General features: G+C 51.5%; 1 protein-coding gene across 1 annotated transcript in view; it reads left to right on the top strand.

The window, feature by feature from the left end:
* Window positions 1-17,310, top strand: part of Csmd2 (CUB and Sushi multiple domains 2) — a 539,902-nt gene that overhangs the window by 169,271 nt on the left and 353,321 nt on the right. Inside the window, exon 4 of the mRNA XM_027937327.2 lies at window positions 12,813-13,007. Coding sequence (XP_027793128.2) covers window positions 12,813-13,007 — 195 coding nt within the window. The remainder of the gene's footprint in view (window positions 1-12,812; window positions 13,008-17,310) is intronic.

The following is a 17,310-nucleotide window of genomic DNA, read 5'->3' as shown; positions in this document are numbered from 1 at the left end:
TGCCTCCCCGCCTTCTTTAAATCACTATTATTTTTAATACAACAGAATTTGCCATCTTTTTTTTTTTTGGTGGGGGATGTCAGCGATTGAACTCAGGGGCACTCAACCCCTGAGCCCCATCCCCAGCCCTATTTTGTACTTTATTTAGAAACAGGGTCTCAGTGAGTTGCTTAGGGCCTCGCTTTGGCTGAGGCTGTTTGATCTCAGGATCCTCCTGCCTCAGCCTCCCAAGCTGCTGGGATTGTAGATGTGCACCACCATGCCTGGCCAGAATTTGCCATCTTAACCACTTCTGAGGTCTGGTGGCACTAAGCACACCCACGTCATTGTGCCATTGCCACCATCATCTCCAGGATTTTTTCATCTTTCCCCAAGTCAAACTCCATCCCAAATGAACCCTAATCCCCCTTCTGCTCCCTTAGCCCCTGGAAGCCTCTACAGAGTTCTCTGTGTCTGTGAGCCTGATCTCGACGGGCCTCATGTGAGTGGGGTCACACAGCGAGACCACACAGCCCTCCTGTTCATACCTGACTTCTTTCACTGAGCAGAATGTCCTTAGGTTTCATCCATGTTGTGTGACAGGACATCACTCCTCTTTAAGGGGGAACAGCATTCCGTGGGAAGGACATACAGGTGTCCATCCTTCATCCTTTGATGGACACCTTGGATATTGTGAATACTGTCACACAGCTCCTTCCCCCCAGCCTGGACGTGACTGACTACAATTGTATTCGGGTGGCCAGGGTTAATCAGTGTCTCCCCACAGGACAGCCACCTACACTATACGCCCACGTACCCTCTCCTGGCCTTAACAGGTCTATCCTGGGCCCTGCAGGTTTCCATAGCAACCCTGCATCCGTCAGCCGTGAAGGGTGGTGGTGCAGTGGTTTGAGCTCTGGCTGGGTCCCCTGTGACCTGGGGTGCTTAGTTCATGTCTGTGTTTGCAGTCTCCTCATCTGATGACCTGGCGCATAACCAGGGAGCGTAGTAGTCCTGTAGTCCTGCACCAAGGGGGCATGCTGAGGATCACCAGCCCTTGGCTTGACTATTTGATCCTTAGAGCTTCTCCAAGAGGTGGTCATGTTATCATCCTCTTTAGAGATGATGACACAGTCTCCAGACTTTCTAGAAGTCCCCCACTGGGGAGCCAGGATGCTGACATTCAGAGCACAGGCTTGTTCTCTTGTCTACAGGAAGCGCCCAGCAGGTGGGTCCAGTCTGGTACATTTTGGACATGGTCCTAGCTGGCTCCTGGGTTGGTGAAATCAATCCATGTCCTCAGGTAGCAGAGTCAGCGTTCACAGCCAAGGCCCGTATTCAGCCTGCACGTTTGGAGCCTGGAGCTGGGCTTGCCGGTCTGCCACGCTGGGCCAAAGCACTAGGGGTCCCTGCCTGACCTTGAGCATCTATGGATCCTGTCTTCCTGGGAAGTGAGTCCCCCCTATGCTTTATGATTTCTCAAAAGATCCCTAACTCCAACATGGTAAGACCTACCTGGATTCTAGCCCTAGGATCCCACAGACCCAGCAGACATCAGGCCAGAACAATGTGGCTCCCAGGAGGAGACATGGGTCTGGGCCAGGGGCAGGGTTTGGCTCGGGCCCTGTGCAGCAGAAGGCATTGGTAAGACTGCAGCGTGGAGAAGGCAGCAGGACCCGGGGTGGGAGCCGGGGAGGTCTGGCCTGGGACTAAGTGCAGACAGGAGTTTAGAAGCCAATGGAACATGTCACAGGTGCTGCTGAGATCCTGGGCCGGTGCCAGCCTCTCTACCTGGAATTCCTTCCCTTCTCTGCCAAGACCGTATCTAATACCTCTTCCAGGAAGTGGCTCTGACTTTCTGCTTCCCATCATCCCGGATGCTGTGAGCCCCTGGCTGGAGGGCCCCCCGGGCAGCCCTGGGCAGCTGAGGAGAGGGGCTCACTGATTCACGGGCTCCTCCTGGCCTCTGTGTTGTCCTGCATTAGGGGATGGTAGGACCACTCGTGACTTATGCTTTTTAATCCCTTGGGGGGACCTTTCTGACTCAGACCAGCAGCCTCCGCCTGGCTCCAGAGGAGCAGCGTAGGTCCGAGGAGAGCCACTGGAGAGAGCAGGGGCCTGCCCATGCTCCAGCCCAGGGGCTACCTCCCTCCCCACCTACTGCCCAGCTTCTCTTATTTTGGCTCCACCTCTCCTGCCCAGCCCTGGAATCTTCTCCCAGAGAACCTCAGGGACCTAAATGCAGTCCCAGCCCAAATTTATTAAGGATTGACTATGTGCCAGGCTCGGAGACAAGCACTCTGCCTGGTCTGTTTTCCTTAGCCTCTCAGCAGCTCCACCCCCCACCCCAAGTAGGCACATTTTATCGATGGGCGGCGAGATGCAGGGAGGTGCAGTCTCCTGCTATTATGTAACAGGGTTGGGATTTGAACCTGGGTCGTGTGTTTCCAGGGTCACTCCTCACCTGCGTGTGTTGCTACCTGTTCTGCAGCAGCTATGAACCAAGCTGGGAAGAGCCCAGATGGATTCAACCCATGTCTGTGGGAGGCCAGAGGCATCCTCTATGCAGCTTTGGCCTCCCTGCCCCCCCGTGGGGCTCACTCCCCTCCTCAGAGATCACAGATGGAGCCCACAGTCACCTGATGGAGCCCTCAGATCAGAAGTGACCCCTAGCCCAGCCCTGCTGCCCAGCCAGGCTGAGTCCGGCATGACCTCATACAGAGGTGCTAGGCGGCTTCATGAGTGTAGGGACAGTGACCCTGGCCTCTAGGGGTATTCTGGTCATGTAAAGAGACTTCTGCCAGAAAGGATTATGAGTCTGCACAGAAACGGATGTGTCTCTTGAGACATAAACAGGTTTTCTCTCTCTCTCTCTCTTTTTTAATATATTTAGTTGTCAATGAATTTTTATTTAATTTAATTGTATGTGGTGCAGGTTCTGTATTGGAATAGAGGGGGAGAGGGCGTGTTGTTCTCGGGTGTGTGACTATAACAGCTGTGCACCGGGAGGGCTCCACAACATCTGTGTGCAGATGTGTTCTGCACTGGAGTGTATAAAGGGATGCTCTGTGGGTGGAGTTCTGCCCGTGGCTGTGAGAGGCCATGTGTTTGCATGAGACCTTGGTGGCTCTCACCTCTAGCTCGTGCCTCTGTGACCCTGCAGGACCAGAGCAGACGGTCTCCACCTGCCCTGCTGCTTTGTGGAGTCTTTGAAGAAGTTGCTGGGCCCTGGGAAGGAGTAAGAATGAGTGGACGAGCAAGAGGCAGGGCCTGTCCTTCCCCAGGCACCATCCGCTTCCCACAGCTGAGGGACCCTGTGGGATGAGGAGCCCTGGAGCAGACTGCTGAGCCAGCAGGAGAGCCCAGAGCCCCGCTGACCCTTCTCCACCAGGCACAGGAGCCAGGAAAGAGGAGGCCGAGGCCGGCTGGCTGGTCCACACCCCAGCTGTGCGGGCTCTGGTCACGTGAGTGTGACCAGATGAGCGGCTCTCATCCCCTCACCTGAGAAAGGTGCAGTCTCCACCCAGCACCATCAGGAGTTTTCAGTGAGCGGGGCTCAGAGCAGAGTTAGTCCATGACAGGGGTCAGGCAGCAGTGGTGTGACCGAGGAGGAAAGTGAAGGGAAAGAGCCTCCGCGGGACATTCTGGGGGGTCGCAGATGCACCCGATGTTTAATCATCGTCTTTAATTATTTTATTGGTGCATGATAATCATACATACGAGTAGCCCTCCCCTCGCCACTTCTCCTGGTCTCCTTTCTACTTTCAAATCATTGGCTTTTGCATTCGCTGTACACACCTTCCTTTGCAGAAGGTACCAGGAATGAGTGTGGGCCCTCTGTCCAACTCTCCTTGGACCAGGTGGCCCGGGTCTGTGGAGTAGCGCGTGTCCACACCCACCCCTGGAAAGGGGGCGTCGGAGCCTGGTCCAGCACAGGGCTCCGACTCTGGGGAGGCTAAGGAGAAAGCTGGGCCAGCTCTGGCAAGGTGTGGGGGGGATGACCTGCTGAGTGGTTGACCTTAGGGACAGCCACAAGTCCCAGCCTTGAGCCAGGACCCTCCTTCAGGACCTCCAGCTCTCAGGCTCCTTCACGGGGTCAGTGCAGGGCTGAGGCTGCAAGTGTTGACATCCCACTGCAGCTGGGCAGGGCTGGGGCCATCAGGGCTGGCCCTCCACCTCCAGAAGCCAAGAGTCCTTCTGCCCCAGCCAAACGGAAAACACCCTGCTCTCAAAGTTGTCAGAAGAAAAAGCTCGAGCCTGCCCTTGGCCCTCTGCAGCATACGCTGCCCGCAACTGGAAGTGACACGTTCACCTCTTCAGTCAGAATCCGTCTTACACCCGGAAGTTACTGACCAAGGGCCCTAGGAAACCTCAGTTCCTCCCTGTGTCCAGAAGAACAGGTCTGCGTGAGCCCAGAGAGAATGGGGCCAGGCAGCTTTTCCACCTCTGTGACCAAAAGACCTGAGAAGGACAACACAGAGAGCACCTGTTCACTTGGGCCTCAGTCTCAGAGGTCTCAGTCCATGACAGCCAACGCCAGGGCTCTGGGCCCAAGGGGAGGCAGAACATGAAGGCGGGAGGGTGTGGAGGAGGAAGAGGGCTCAGGACAGGCCACCAGGAAACAGAGACAGACAGTTCCCCCCCCAGCAGACAAATATGAATCTCAAAGGCATGCTCCCAGTGACCCACCTCCTCCAGCCACACCCTCCCTGCCCACATTACCCCCAGTTACCCCTAATCAGTGGATCAATGCACGGAGTGGGCTAAGGCTCTCAAAACCCAGTCATTTCACCTCTCAACCTTCTTGTATTGTCTCACATATGAGCTCTGGGGGGGACACCTCCTACCGTAACAGGTACCATATTTGGTTTTTAAAAAAAGAGTTTGTTAACCTGGAAAGTCCTATGAAACCATCCACTATCGATGCTATTTTCGCTTTACTATGATAAAGACTGATAAGGAAGGGGAGGTAACTCAGGCCTTTCTGAATCTAGAACCCTGCATGGCAAAGCCCAAGTGTGCTCCACAGAGAGGTTCAGAGGGTGGTAGTTGCTACTGGGGAAAAGTGAGCGATTCTGTCAACAGGTGCTTACAAATTCCGGATTAATTAAGGCTAAGCAGGTTCTCCCTGCAGAGACCCTCAGAAAAACCTGTTGGCATTGTTTTTTTTTTCAGAAGGAGGGGATTGTGATGCGTCCAGCATTGCCCTGATACTCAGGATGGCTCTTGCTGTTCTGGGTCTTCTAATATTCCACGTGAACTTCAGGACTGTTTTCCTGGTTATTTTTTGTTTGGTTGGTTTGGTTTGGTTTTTTGGTGTGAGAAGGAAAAAAAGGGTGGTGGTGGTGGGAGGGTCCTGCCCTATTTTCCAAAATAACCTGGCCCACGGAGTGTTTTGCTCACGGGGTTCTCAGCCAGCATTATATAAAGCAGGCTTTTGAAACTATTTCTAAGCTCCATTCTGCAATTAATCAAATTTATCCCCAAATTGTATATTTAGCGACTCTAAGTTTAACTCTAATAGTATTTTGCATTGTGTCCCCGTGGGGTGCCATTGATTCTTCAAGGGTTTTTCTGTCTAGACAGATCTGATAATCCCTGGGCTGGGGTCTGGCGGGGCAGGAGGGCCGAGCTGGGAGATGGGGCAGGCAGCGTTGCAAAGGACCCAGTGCCACCTAAAGCTCTTTATCCAAGGAGCTGGGGCGTGGCACAGGCTCCCGAAGCAGGAGTGGCACGTGTTATGGGTTCTGCAAAAGTGAGCTCACCTGGGGAGTGACAGGCAGCCCACCACTCCCCTGAGGCTGCTGACCCCAGGCCTCCGGGGCCCTATTGAGGAGGCCCTGCTGCACCCACTCTTCCATGGGAGCTCCCTGGGGGCTGGGGCTAGCTTCCCCGCCCCCCGTTCCCTCCCCAGAGAGACGGTCCCAGCTTTGTAACAGATCCGAGTCTTTGATGCATAGGAGACACCTCTTTTCTGGGTCAGGGTTGTCATACAGGTAAATTGAAATATAAAAGGCCCAGTTAAATTTGAATTTCAAAGAACAAATACATTTTTGACATAAGGAGGTCCCCAACATTTCAAGGGTTATCACTTGTACTAAAAAAGTATTTATGTTTATCTGGAATTCGAATGTAACTGGGCAGCCTGTATTTTACTGAGCACCTCTGTTCTGAGGACGGTGAGGTTTCCTTCTTGGTGTTTCTAAGACATCACAGGTGAAAGAGGAAGCCGGGGGCTTCAAATCAGAACCTAAAGTAAGTATATAACCAACTGCAGCTGCCTGGTTTTTATTTGTTTTCGTTTTATTTAGAGACATGGTCTTACCGAGTTCTTAGGGCCTCGCTAAATTGCTGAGGCTGGCTTTCAACTCGAGATCTTCTTGCCTCAGCCTCCTGAGCCCCTGGGATTACAGGAATGCGCCACCGCACCCGGCTCAGCTGCCTGTTTTTATAAATAAAGTTGGACTGGAGCGTGCGTGACCAGTGGCTGTACTCACAACAGCAGACGGATTGAGTCCGTGTGGACACAGACTTTTTTTTACCAGCTGGCCCTGTATAGAAAAAGTTTGCCGATCCAGCACCCGTCACTGCTTCAACACCCCTCGACACATATAATATAGTTTTATGATTTATAAATTGTATAGTTTTATTTATATGAATATATATACACATAATTTAATTGGCTCAAGACATTCCTATTTCCAGCTGACCCCCTCCTCCTGCCAGGCACTGAATCAAATGCTAGTGTTATAAAGAATGCCACCACAGTTCCTGCCCGCCAGGTGTCCAGAGGTGAAGAGATACCTAAAGAGCCAACGACACAGGCTCAGCTGCTGCGTGGACTCCAGGGTGTTACGAATGAATGGGTGACTCACCCGGCTACAGGACAAGTGTAGGAATTGAGGTGCCAGTTAAGCCCCAGCAGAATGCCACACGAAGAATCCAGAAAGTCTAATTGCTTAAAATGTGGCACTGGGCGATGGCCAAATGAATGGAACCACCGGGGTAGGCTTGGCTCACCTTGTGGACCAGGAGGGCCCAGACTCTGGGAGCCACTTTCCAATGGCATTTGGACATTCGATCAAGACATGGCTTTTAAACAAGACACAAGGTGTCCAGGAGGGCTTCAGAGAGGAGGTGCCACTTAACTGTGGCCCTGACTGAGGAGGAGTTTGGCAGCTGGAGAATTTGAAAGAAAAGCAAGTGCTGACGGAGGGGACTAGACCAAGACAGGGCAGCGGGAGAGAAGGCGACAACATCAGTGGGGTTAGAGCATGGGAGGATCGGGCTGTGGGGCCTAAGCTTTCCCTCATCCTGACAGCCGTGGAGAGGGTCTCGAAGTTTTCTTTTGATTTCCTTTGTTTTTTTGTATGAATTTTTCAAATAATTTTTCTTGCACCAGTCATTTAAAAGGCCAGAGGGCCTGTGCCTGCCTGTGCACCCTGGGCAGGGAGCCCACTTTGGCAAAAGGAGCTGCTGGTGGGGTCCACAGGGAGCTTGCCATTCTAGAACCCTCTCTCTGGCCTCGGTGGGGACCACACACTACAGACAGGGAAGAGATGACAAGAGTCTTCCAATAAGAAGGGATTACAGGGCGGGTGAGATTTTTGGAGGACATAAATCCAGGGAGCGGCCAGCCTTGCTGCTTGCAGAAGACAAAGCCGGCGACAAGAAAGGCCCTGGAAACTGAGCAGCTCAGAATCCGAGACAGACCCAGCTGGGTCCGTGGAGCAACTGAGGGGAAAGGTGCCTGCGAGCTCTTCTCCCTCTCAGCGTGGACTTGCCGTCTCCTGAGCACCCCGGAACCCTGCTCCTTTGTATTTCTTTTTTTTGTTGTTGTTTTGTTTTTTGAGACGGGGTCTCGCCAAGTTGCCCGGGCTGGCCTCCAACGCTCCTTCTCTACCCTCAGCCTCCCCGGTAGCCCACATCACAGGCATGAGCCACCTTGTCTAGCTTCAGACCCTGAAATTTCACATCTGAAATTCTGATGCTGCAGGTTGGGGGCAGGGTCTGGGCATCGATATCTTTATAAAATTTCCCACATGAACCTGAGGCTGAAAGTTGCAGAAATCACAAACAAGAGCCACTGAACAGACTTCTGGTGGGTGGATTATGCACGACCACAGGCAGGGGGAGGCCGGGAGGGCCTGTTGTGAGTGGCAACTCACGCTGGCACCCCTCCCTTGGTTTGATTGACAGGGAGCAGGAGATGCACAGGACTGAGCTCGAGGTCAACTTGCCTGGTTGTCACCCAAATCCTCCTGAGGATACTGAGTGTGAGTCCCTTATCAGGATGTGTCGAGGTACACGGTCACCATGCACTTTCATGGGGAAAGGTCAATGCAGGAATGGCCAACAGTGGGCAGGAAGCATGCAAGCCCAGGGGTCAGGCACAGAGGGGAAACAGCTCTGTTTCCCTTACATTGAGCTGTGTGGCCTTGGGTCACTGTCCCCTCCCTCAACAAGGAACAACAGCACCTTTACCAATAGATCATTGAACGAACTTTTTTCAACATATTATTAGAAAGCAGGTACTATTCTGGGAACTAAGTGAACAAAACAAACCAAATAAGGCTCGTCCTCATGGAGTATGCATCGCAGGGGGGTGACACAGACAAACCATAATGACTGCGTCCAACATAGAATACCCCATGCCATTTGTTATACATGATATAGGTAAATCACATATGTCATTAAATTTTATATTAAAAAATATATATTTTATATCCTATAAATTTACGTGTAAGCATATAATAACATATTGAACATGACAGAGGAGCTGAGGGGAATTGGAGACAGCAAGTATGGTGGATGGAAATAGATGCAAAGCACTTGACATTGAGGATAGCACAGAATGAGTGTGCGATGAATTACGTTTCAAAGGCCAAACCACTAAAAATACAGGCATTAAGATGAAGTAAGAGCATGTGTGGTGTGAAGTGCTTAGACAGGGCCAGGAACCAGAAGACAGTGGCTTTTATGTCTCCCTCTGTGACCCTGCCCACCCCTCCCCAGGGACGCAGGCACCTGCTCGCACACGTAGCTCCATCTCTTCTTTGCACGTGGAGGGCGGTGGGAAGATAAGCTCCTTCTCTCCGGATCCTTCTTCCCAGCTCTCCTGCCACTTCAGACCGTCACGTGACCATGAGATGAAACAAGTCACTTGATGGAAGATAAGAAATCAAAACATACGGAGGGTCCTTGTCCTGAGAGCGCAAATGACTCTTCATTGTAATATGTGAACCAAAGTCTCAAATTAAAAATAAAACAAGGCATGCTGTCGTTTTTTTGCTGCAATCCAGCCACTGAGGAGAGTCATTGTCACACAATCACGGAGAATATTACGTTGATTGGCAAGAGCTGGGCTTTGTACAAGGGACAAAATTCCCCACAGCTAATCTACAATGGAATTGTTCAATGTCAGGTACAGCTTTAATAATATCGTTCTGGGCTGCGTTGGATGTAAATATCCCACTTTTCATTTTGTAAGCAATCAAAGGGAAGCTTTCCAGACAGAAGAGCATGAACAGTTATAATATCTGTGCGAGAAACACACGGACAAAACAAAACCAAAAAAAAAAGAATCAAAGAACACTCCACCTTAGAAAAGCTCCGCTTTGTGGCTTATCTCCAATCTCCTCTGTCTGTCCAGCAAGTTGCTTATTAGACACGCCACAAAAGACCACACTTTTAATGTTGCCCTTGACATTATTAAAAAGAAAAGTACAGGACTGGCAAATCAGACTGGAGAAATCAGACCATTGAATCTGGACAATCAGGTAACTGCCCTTGATCTCATCCAGGTCTCGAGCAAGATGCAAAAGGAAAGAAAACACTCATTTAGTAAGCACCTACTATGTGCTTGGCCCCTTGGCACATTCCATCTGAGGGTACTGAGTGGTGGAGATACCTAGGTTCAAGCCTAGTGCGCCACTGTCTAGCCGGGTGGCCTTTGGCAAGCGGGTTGGTTCCTTGAGATCTCTGTGCCTGGGTTTTCACCCATTAGGTGAGCACAATACATTCCCTACGGGGTTCATTTTGGGGATTAGGAAACAAATGTTGAATCGGGACTGAAAACAGTAGGCACTCAGCGGTGGGTATTATAAATCTAATCTTAATCCCCACAACAACCCTCTGTGGGTTGAGCTGTTTTCCCTCAAAAGACACATTGGAGACTAGCGGCCACATCTGTGACTGTGACCTTATTTGGATATGGGTCTTGCCGATGCTCAAGTAGGGATGAGGTCAATAGGATGTGCCCTATCCAATATGACCGGGTCCTTATCCAAAGAGGAAGATGAAGAATCGAAGCCCAGAGAGGCGAACGTTACAGCTCAAGTTTACTCAGCCAGAGGTAGATGAACTGGAATTTGAACTTGGATCTCTTTGAATCCCATGCTCCGCTCACCGTGCAGCCTCTGGGGATCAGAGCTTGGGAGAAAATGGTGAGGTTTGCCATGGGTGCCATTTGTCACACCTAGGTCACAGTGGGCTGATTATGAACAGCTCATTAAGTAAAGAGCAGTAAGCATTTGAGAGTGACTTTTTTAAAAGAATCGACTTTTATTTATAGGCGACGTTCCAGTCATTAATTTCAAAGGAAGAAAGCCCAAAGCAGAAGCAGGTTCATTAAAAATTTGACATTAGTAATTTAATTAAATCGGGTCTTCGCGTCTTGTTGCAGAAAATGAAACGTTAGTTCTACACCAGTTCTCAGCCCATTTCCCCTGGTGGTCTCCCTCCCCTCACCTTAGCTTACTTTCTTCTCCAAATGTTTACTGACCCACTCCTCCCGTCCCCAGGACTCACACATTCATATCGTTACTGCCTCCGCTGTAAGCGAGCAGCAGGGGATCATGGGAAATGTTCAGCCGGGCAAATGGACAAGATGATAGAGGTGAATCGTTCCATCTGCTCCTCTCACTTGTCAGAGTAGAGAAGGAAGAGATCTCTGGTCCTTAAGATTCTCCAACAAAAATACAGTCCTCTGAGGATAGATACCTGCTCTGCCCAAGTTCTCTGCTGTTTTCCCAGCACCACACACAGGCGACCGCCATACATTTTTTTAATTTTTTAAAAATTTTTTTAATTAAAAATTTTTTTTTTCACCATACATTTTTATTGCAGAAAGAAAATAATAAATTAATGAGCAACTCTTCAAATAACTAATTAACGAACACACAAGTACGTCCCTTACCAGTGCCAGGCACTGTGTTAGTCCCCAGGATACACTTGCCCAGGCCCTTGTCCTCAGGGTTCTGTGGCCCCGTGGAATGAGAACATCTGCCATCTTTTGAGCGCCTACTATGTGCTAGGCACTGTGTGAGCCATGGGGTATCTACTGTCATAACCTCAACCACTGTTTTCTCAGTGAGGTCATGTGACTCAAGGTCATACAGAGTAAGGTGATGGTAGCACCTATTTCCAGACTCAGAGCAGGATGATCCAAAGGTTTCCTTTTCCCTCTATGCCAAGCTGTTTCTTCCCAGGAATTTTTTCCTCCCAGGGGAGAAGAAGGAGGGCAGGCTGCCTTTTGGAGGGTTCTGAGATCATCAAGGGTAGAGCGGGTCCAGGTTGGCAGGCACCAGCTACAGCACCACAGGGAGCCTTTTACAGCCCAGGCTGCCATCTCCACCTGCTCTTCATGGCCACTCCACCCTCTCACTCTAGGTCCCTTGATCCTTTAGTTTATCTGTAGCCCCAGGACCTTTGCACAGCTCTGAAACACTCTTTCTGGCCCTGCTGATTAATCTCTCAGAGTTCTACATAAATGTCACCTCCTCCAGAGGGTTATCTCTGACTCCTAAACTGGGGTTGGAAACCTGCCTTGTCCTTATCCTCCCATAACGTTTCACCTGCCTTCAGCCATGCAGACCTCCCACGGGCCTAGGAGCTCAGGGTGCTGGTGTCTACCCACTGTGCACCAGGCTCTAAGTGCTTGTATTCATTAGCTCACTTAATTCTCCCAGTGAGCCTTTGAGGAAGGTGCTGCCATGATCCCATCTCACAAAGGAGAAGCGGAGACAGAGAGGTTAGGAGACTTGCTCAGTGTCCCTCAGGTGGTGAGCTGTCAGGGGGGGAGTGACCTGGGCCTGCAGGTTGGAGTCGGTACCCTCCCTACTCTTAGAGATGCCCGTGATGTGTCATTATCCAGTGGATTCACTTGAGCCGTGGTCTGAGCAGGCTGAGACCCCTCGTCCTTGCCAGATGGGACTGGAATGGTGAGGGGGTGTATGATCTTCGAGGCACTGGCAGTCCCAGCTCTGGGGACAAAGGCAGAGGGAGCTGGGTCAGGTAACAGGTGCCACCCAGGCACAGAAGAGCTGCATCCTCCCTCCCTCCTAGCTGGCAGGTCACGCTGTTGTCGCGTCCTTAACAAGACTCTTTCTCTGGTTAACGAGAGTGAACTTGCTGCTGGTGGCGATGGCTTCGGCTCTGGTCGCTGTGCACTGTGTTCCCCAGTTCCCAATTTTCTCTTTAAACAGATCAGGCTGATGCAAACTCAGGTTCTCCTCTTCTCCCCTCACTGCTTATTCCAGTGTTAACCAAAGCTGGAGCCCCCAGACCCACTGGACCACAGGACTCCCTTGGCTGAGGGGAAAGGACATTGGGTTTAATGAGCAAATACTCTGTGCAATGCTCTGTGCCCCCTCCATGGAGTCTGAAATCAGGGCAACTATACCCAAGCAATGACAATGTTTTCCTTGGGATGACATCCCCGGTAATCAGGACGGACACCCCAACACCCAGGGCAGACATTAGAAAAAGTAGAAAATGTAGATGTCCCATGTGGTTCCTCCCGCTAACCCACTGGCTGTCTCCTCTCTTCACAGTTCTCCCCAGCCACACGTGTGGGAACCCAGGGAGGCTGCCCAATGGCATCCAGCAGGGTTCAACCTTCAACCTGGGTGACAAGGTCCGTTACAGCTGCAACCCTGGCTTCTTCCTCGAGGGTCACGCCGTGCTCACCTGCCACGCTGGCTCCGAGAACAGTGCCACGTGGGACTTCCCCTTGCCCTCCTGCAGAGGTAGGTGGCCTCAGAGAGTCTGAGGGCGTGGGCAGGGAGAGGGTACAGGAGCTTCCCATGAGATCCAGTCTCGGGGCAGGTGGCGGGGGGACGTTACCTCACTGCCCTAGCAGGGCATGGCGTACCCACTGTGGCTCATCCAATCTGGGGAGCATCCAGGGTCCTTGGGGTGGGACTCCAGGTATCAGGAGCTTCTCAGCCCTGCCTGGGCTCCCAGGATTTCCTTCCCTACATCAGCAAGCTTATTTTTAGCCACTCTGCCCTGCAGAGTTATTTGGGAGTCCTGGATCCATGGAATGTAAAGATGAGAGTCCTCCTGTCACAGAGGGGCATCATTTTCTTTTCCTTCCTGTTAGAGACCATCCCTCCTCTTGCGTTTGCATGGCTCCCCCATCGGCTTTTGGACAGACCTTGCACGGGCAATTATTCCTTTCTTAGAAATTCAACTTCTCTCCCTATTTAAAGGTTGTTTCTTCCCAGCCTCCAAATAGGTTCAAAACCTGTTAACCTCAACATCTCCCCACAAAGAGCAAAGCCACCCAGCTAGTGTGACCAGCTCACCCCAATTCACCCAGAGTTTTCCTATTTGTAGCTCTGAAACTCCCATGTCCTGGAACCCCCTCAGTCCCAGGCAAGCCGGGACACTGGGCATCCTACGCCCAGCCTATCCCTAATTGTCCCCCTCCACACACTCATTATAGCCAAGCTTATTTCTAGAACAATTTCCAATTCTTATCTAAAGATGAAAATGATATAAAATTGTTTTGAAAAATCTTAGACAATGCAAAACATAAAGAAACAAAATTTGTCAATTTTAACCATGAGTTTTGTGTATTTCTTTCATCTTCTTCCTATAATGTTGCACAAGTGCATATTCTGCAATATGTATCTAGATGAGCATCCTACTGCACCGAGGTAACTTTTAATCCACTCTGAAGAACTGCCACACCCACTATGGTAGTCCTACATGCCACACCCACTATGGTAGTCCTCCATGCCACACCCACTATGGCAGTCCTCCATGGCTCAGCTCTGTGAAGGCACCATCTTGGTTTGTCTCCCCACCTCACCTCCCATCACCCTCTACAGAGTGGCACTTTGCCTCCAGTGTTCTACTCATGCAGCCAGGTCAGATGGGAGTTTTTTTGTTTTTTGTTTTTTAAATCTTTATGCTCCTTGGCCTCCCAACATCCCTTGGCATTACTGATCCTTCTTTTCTTCTTAAACTCTCACCTTTACATTCCATGGATCCAGAGCCCCCAAATAATGGCCTAGGAGAAACATTTCAGAGAGTTGAGCGATGATTGGAAGAAGAAGCTTTTCCTTTGGTTTGAGTTTTACTTTCCTCTTGGAGGAAGCTCTTCTGCAGTTACTCTCAAAAGACTAGCTCCCAGTCTAAGCAGCTTCCTCTGCCGCCATATGCACACGTTTCTTAGTGTTGACACCAGGGATCTACGGTACTTGGCATGCGTACCTACTCCCCTTATTCCCCCTCCCATGGCAGACATAATTAATCGATCAGAACACCCTTCTTGCTTGAGTTCAGAGACAGCTATGAATTCCCTCCCATCAGGCAGACCACAACCAACCAATTTGATTTGCCACCTCCCTTCAAGTTTGTTTACCCCTCTTCAGCCAATGGAATTGGCTTCAGCCATGTTGATCCTTCTTGGTGGGTCCCAAGGGGACCAGAGTCTCCATTCTTGCCTTCCTAAGTCCCGTCCTCTCAGGTCCTACTTCTAACTCCTCTTTTCATGAGATGGAAATCAGGAGTGACCAAACTAACTGGGCGGGACCCTGGCCCTACACACAGGTGTGTGGCCCTGTGGGACCTAACCTCAGCCTGAAGCAGGTGTATGTGCTTCCACAGAGCACCCCCTGCCAGGCCCTGCCTGCCCTGAGGACATGACCCTTAACATTCTGGATAGTGTCAGGGTTGTGATATGCCCATAGAACAGGAAATAGGAGAGCAGATGAAATCGTGTTTTTATTTTGTGAAATATAAGCCACAGCTTTTTTGTGCCACTAGAAATGTCAGCTTTTTCACTCAAGCCAGACTAAATATGCAATATGTATCTAGATGAGCATCATACTGCATCAAAGTAACTTTTAATCCACTCTGAAGAACTGCCACACCCATTATGGCAGTCCTCCATGCCACACCTACTATGGCAGTCCTCCATGCCACACCCACTATGGCAGTCCACCACGCAGCCCCTTTGGCTCAGCATTGTGAAAGCACCATCTTGGTTTGTCTCCTCTCCTCACTTTCCACCACTCTCTGCAGAGTGGCACTTGCAGTCCCAGTGTCGGAGGCAGAGAGGCTGTCTTGTTCAGGAGAATTTCCACCCCTAATCCACTCTCTCTCCCAATGCCTTCAGGAATCCTCTTCAGATTCAGCCTCCTCTGGACCTTGAACTCATGGCCGGCCATGCCTCACTTCCCTGGCTGGGAACTTGGTCCACTTTTCTTGAGTCACCGTCTTCCAAACAACAAAAACAAAACCCAACCAAACCAAAGCACAAAGGTGTTTGCAAGCAGTGCCCCTGTTACTGAAGCATTGTTCACAGTTTGGCCTTACAAATGACTTAAAAGGAAAGGGCCACCATTGAGTCTGAAAGTCTCCTGGCCCCGGCCCCTGCCAGCTTTTCCCTGGCTTCAGCCTTTCCAGTGTCCCCACGGTGTGCACTGCACCCTCTCGTCTTCTACCAGCCCCTTCTGCCTTCGTACCCGCCATACTTGACCCTGTTTCAGGACTTCCATCCACTGCTTAGACAGAAGCCCATTTTCCTCTTGGATTTGCTACCTCCTTACATCTTCCTCTTCCCCACCCAAGCTGATTAGGTGCAGGGGGACATTTTCTTGAATAATGAGTGATCTCACCCTGAAAGGAACTCTGGGGCTGGCTGCCAAAATCCTTTCGGTCAACCTCACCAGCCAGAGAGAAGCCAGGAGGGCCACCTTGGCATGTGTGCCCCCTCCCCTTCTTCCCACTCCTGTGGCAGACATAATTAATCAATCATAGCACCCTTCTCGCTTGAGCTCAGAGACAGCTGTGAATGCCCTCCCAGGGAGCTCTTCCCCAGGTCTGATCACATCCCCACACTCCATTGTGTGCCCGTGTACGGCGGTGACTGCTGGTCTTTCAGTGGGAAGACACCCGTCTCCTGCATTCCCTGCACCAGTGATCCGTGGGCGCGGGCCTGGATGCCCCCCATGGGCACGACCATGTCCTAGTCTCTCCATTTTTCTTCCAGCTTCTCAATTGATGATGATCCTGCCCCCACCCTGGCTTTTCTCCCCCCTTCTCCCCTCCCTCAAATGCTGGGAGCCCAGTGAGGCCTCTGCTCTGGGAATTTCCTTCCCTGTCTGGAACCTCTCTTCAGCTCTGATTCTGACTTCCAAAGCTTCAGCCCATGTGGAAGTTGACCACTCCCCGGAGCCCCTCTGGGATACGCTCCAAGCTTGGCACATCCACACCCTGACTCCGATTCCCCCAGCATGGTGAGGAGTGTCCCCTCCCGAGGTGGCCAAGCCTGGCACATCCGGGCACCTCAGGCTCCGTCCTTCCTTCCTGCATCACTGGCTGCTGCCCCCTGAGCTGCCCACTCTCACCACCCCAGGCGCTCCTCGGGAGGCCTCCTCCCCTCCACCTGCCTCCCTGCAGGCACCCCTCTGTGGTCAGCCGTCCTCAGGCCCACACACCACCCGGTCCGTCCTCCACAGTGGGAGTGAACTTTCTAAGACATGATCTGACACCATCACCAAATTGCTTAGAATCTCGTCAGGGGCTCTTTGGCACTGACAGGGTCAAGTTCGGATTCCTTCGCCTGGAGCCCGAGACCTATCAGAAAGAGAGAGTCCCACAGATCTCTCTACTCTGTCTTCTCTTAAGTAGCTCCCCGCGGAGCCGCACCGAGAGCACTCCCTCCCCAGCACACCAGGGAGCCAGCAGGGGAGAGCCTGGCATTCAGGAGGCGTCAGACCCCGGAGGCGCCCTGCCATCCAGGGCGGAGGTGGGGTTCTGCTCAGAGGCTGAGGAAAGACACCATTGCTCTCCAGTGCCAGGGCCCCGCCCTCCTCCTGGGGCATCTCTGTGTCCTAATGTGCAGCAAACCGCAGGGGCACCCTAAGAAGCCCCCTCAGTAGTGTCAGCGCTTTTCTGACAGCGGTTCTCCAGGTGTTCTTCCTTAGGAGGCCAAGCCACCTGGAGCACAGGGTGCGTCCCAGGGTCCACAGTCAGGCCAGAGTTGAGGGGCTCACGCTCCAGAAGGATTTAAAGCCTCTTGGCCTTTCTTCTCCT

Source organism: Marmota flaviventris, chromosome 10, assembly GCF_047511675.1.
Source record: "Marmota flaviventris isolate mMarFla1 chromosome 10, mMarFla1.hap1, whole genome shotgun sequence".
Classification (NCBI taxonomy): domain Eukaryota; kingdom Metazoa; phylum Chordata; class Mammalia; order Rodentia; family Sciuridae; genus Marmota; species Marmota flaviventris.
This window is presented reverse-complemented; position numbering and strand designations above follow the sequence as displayed.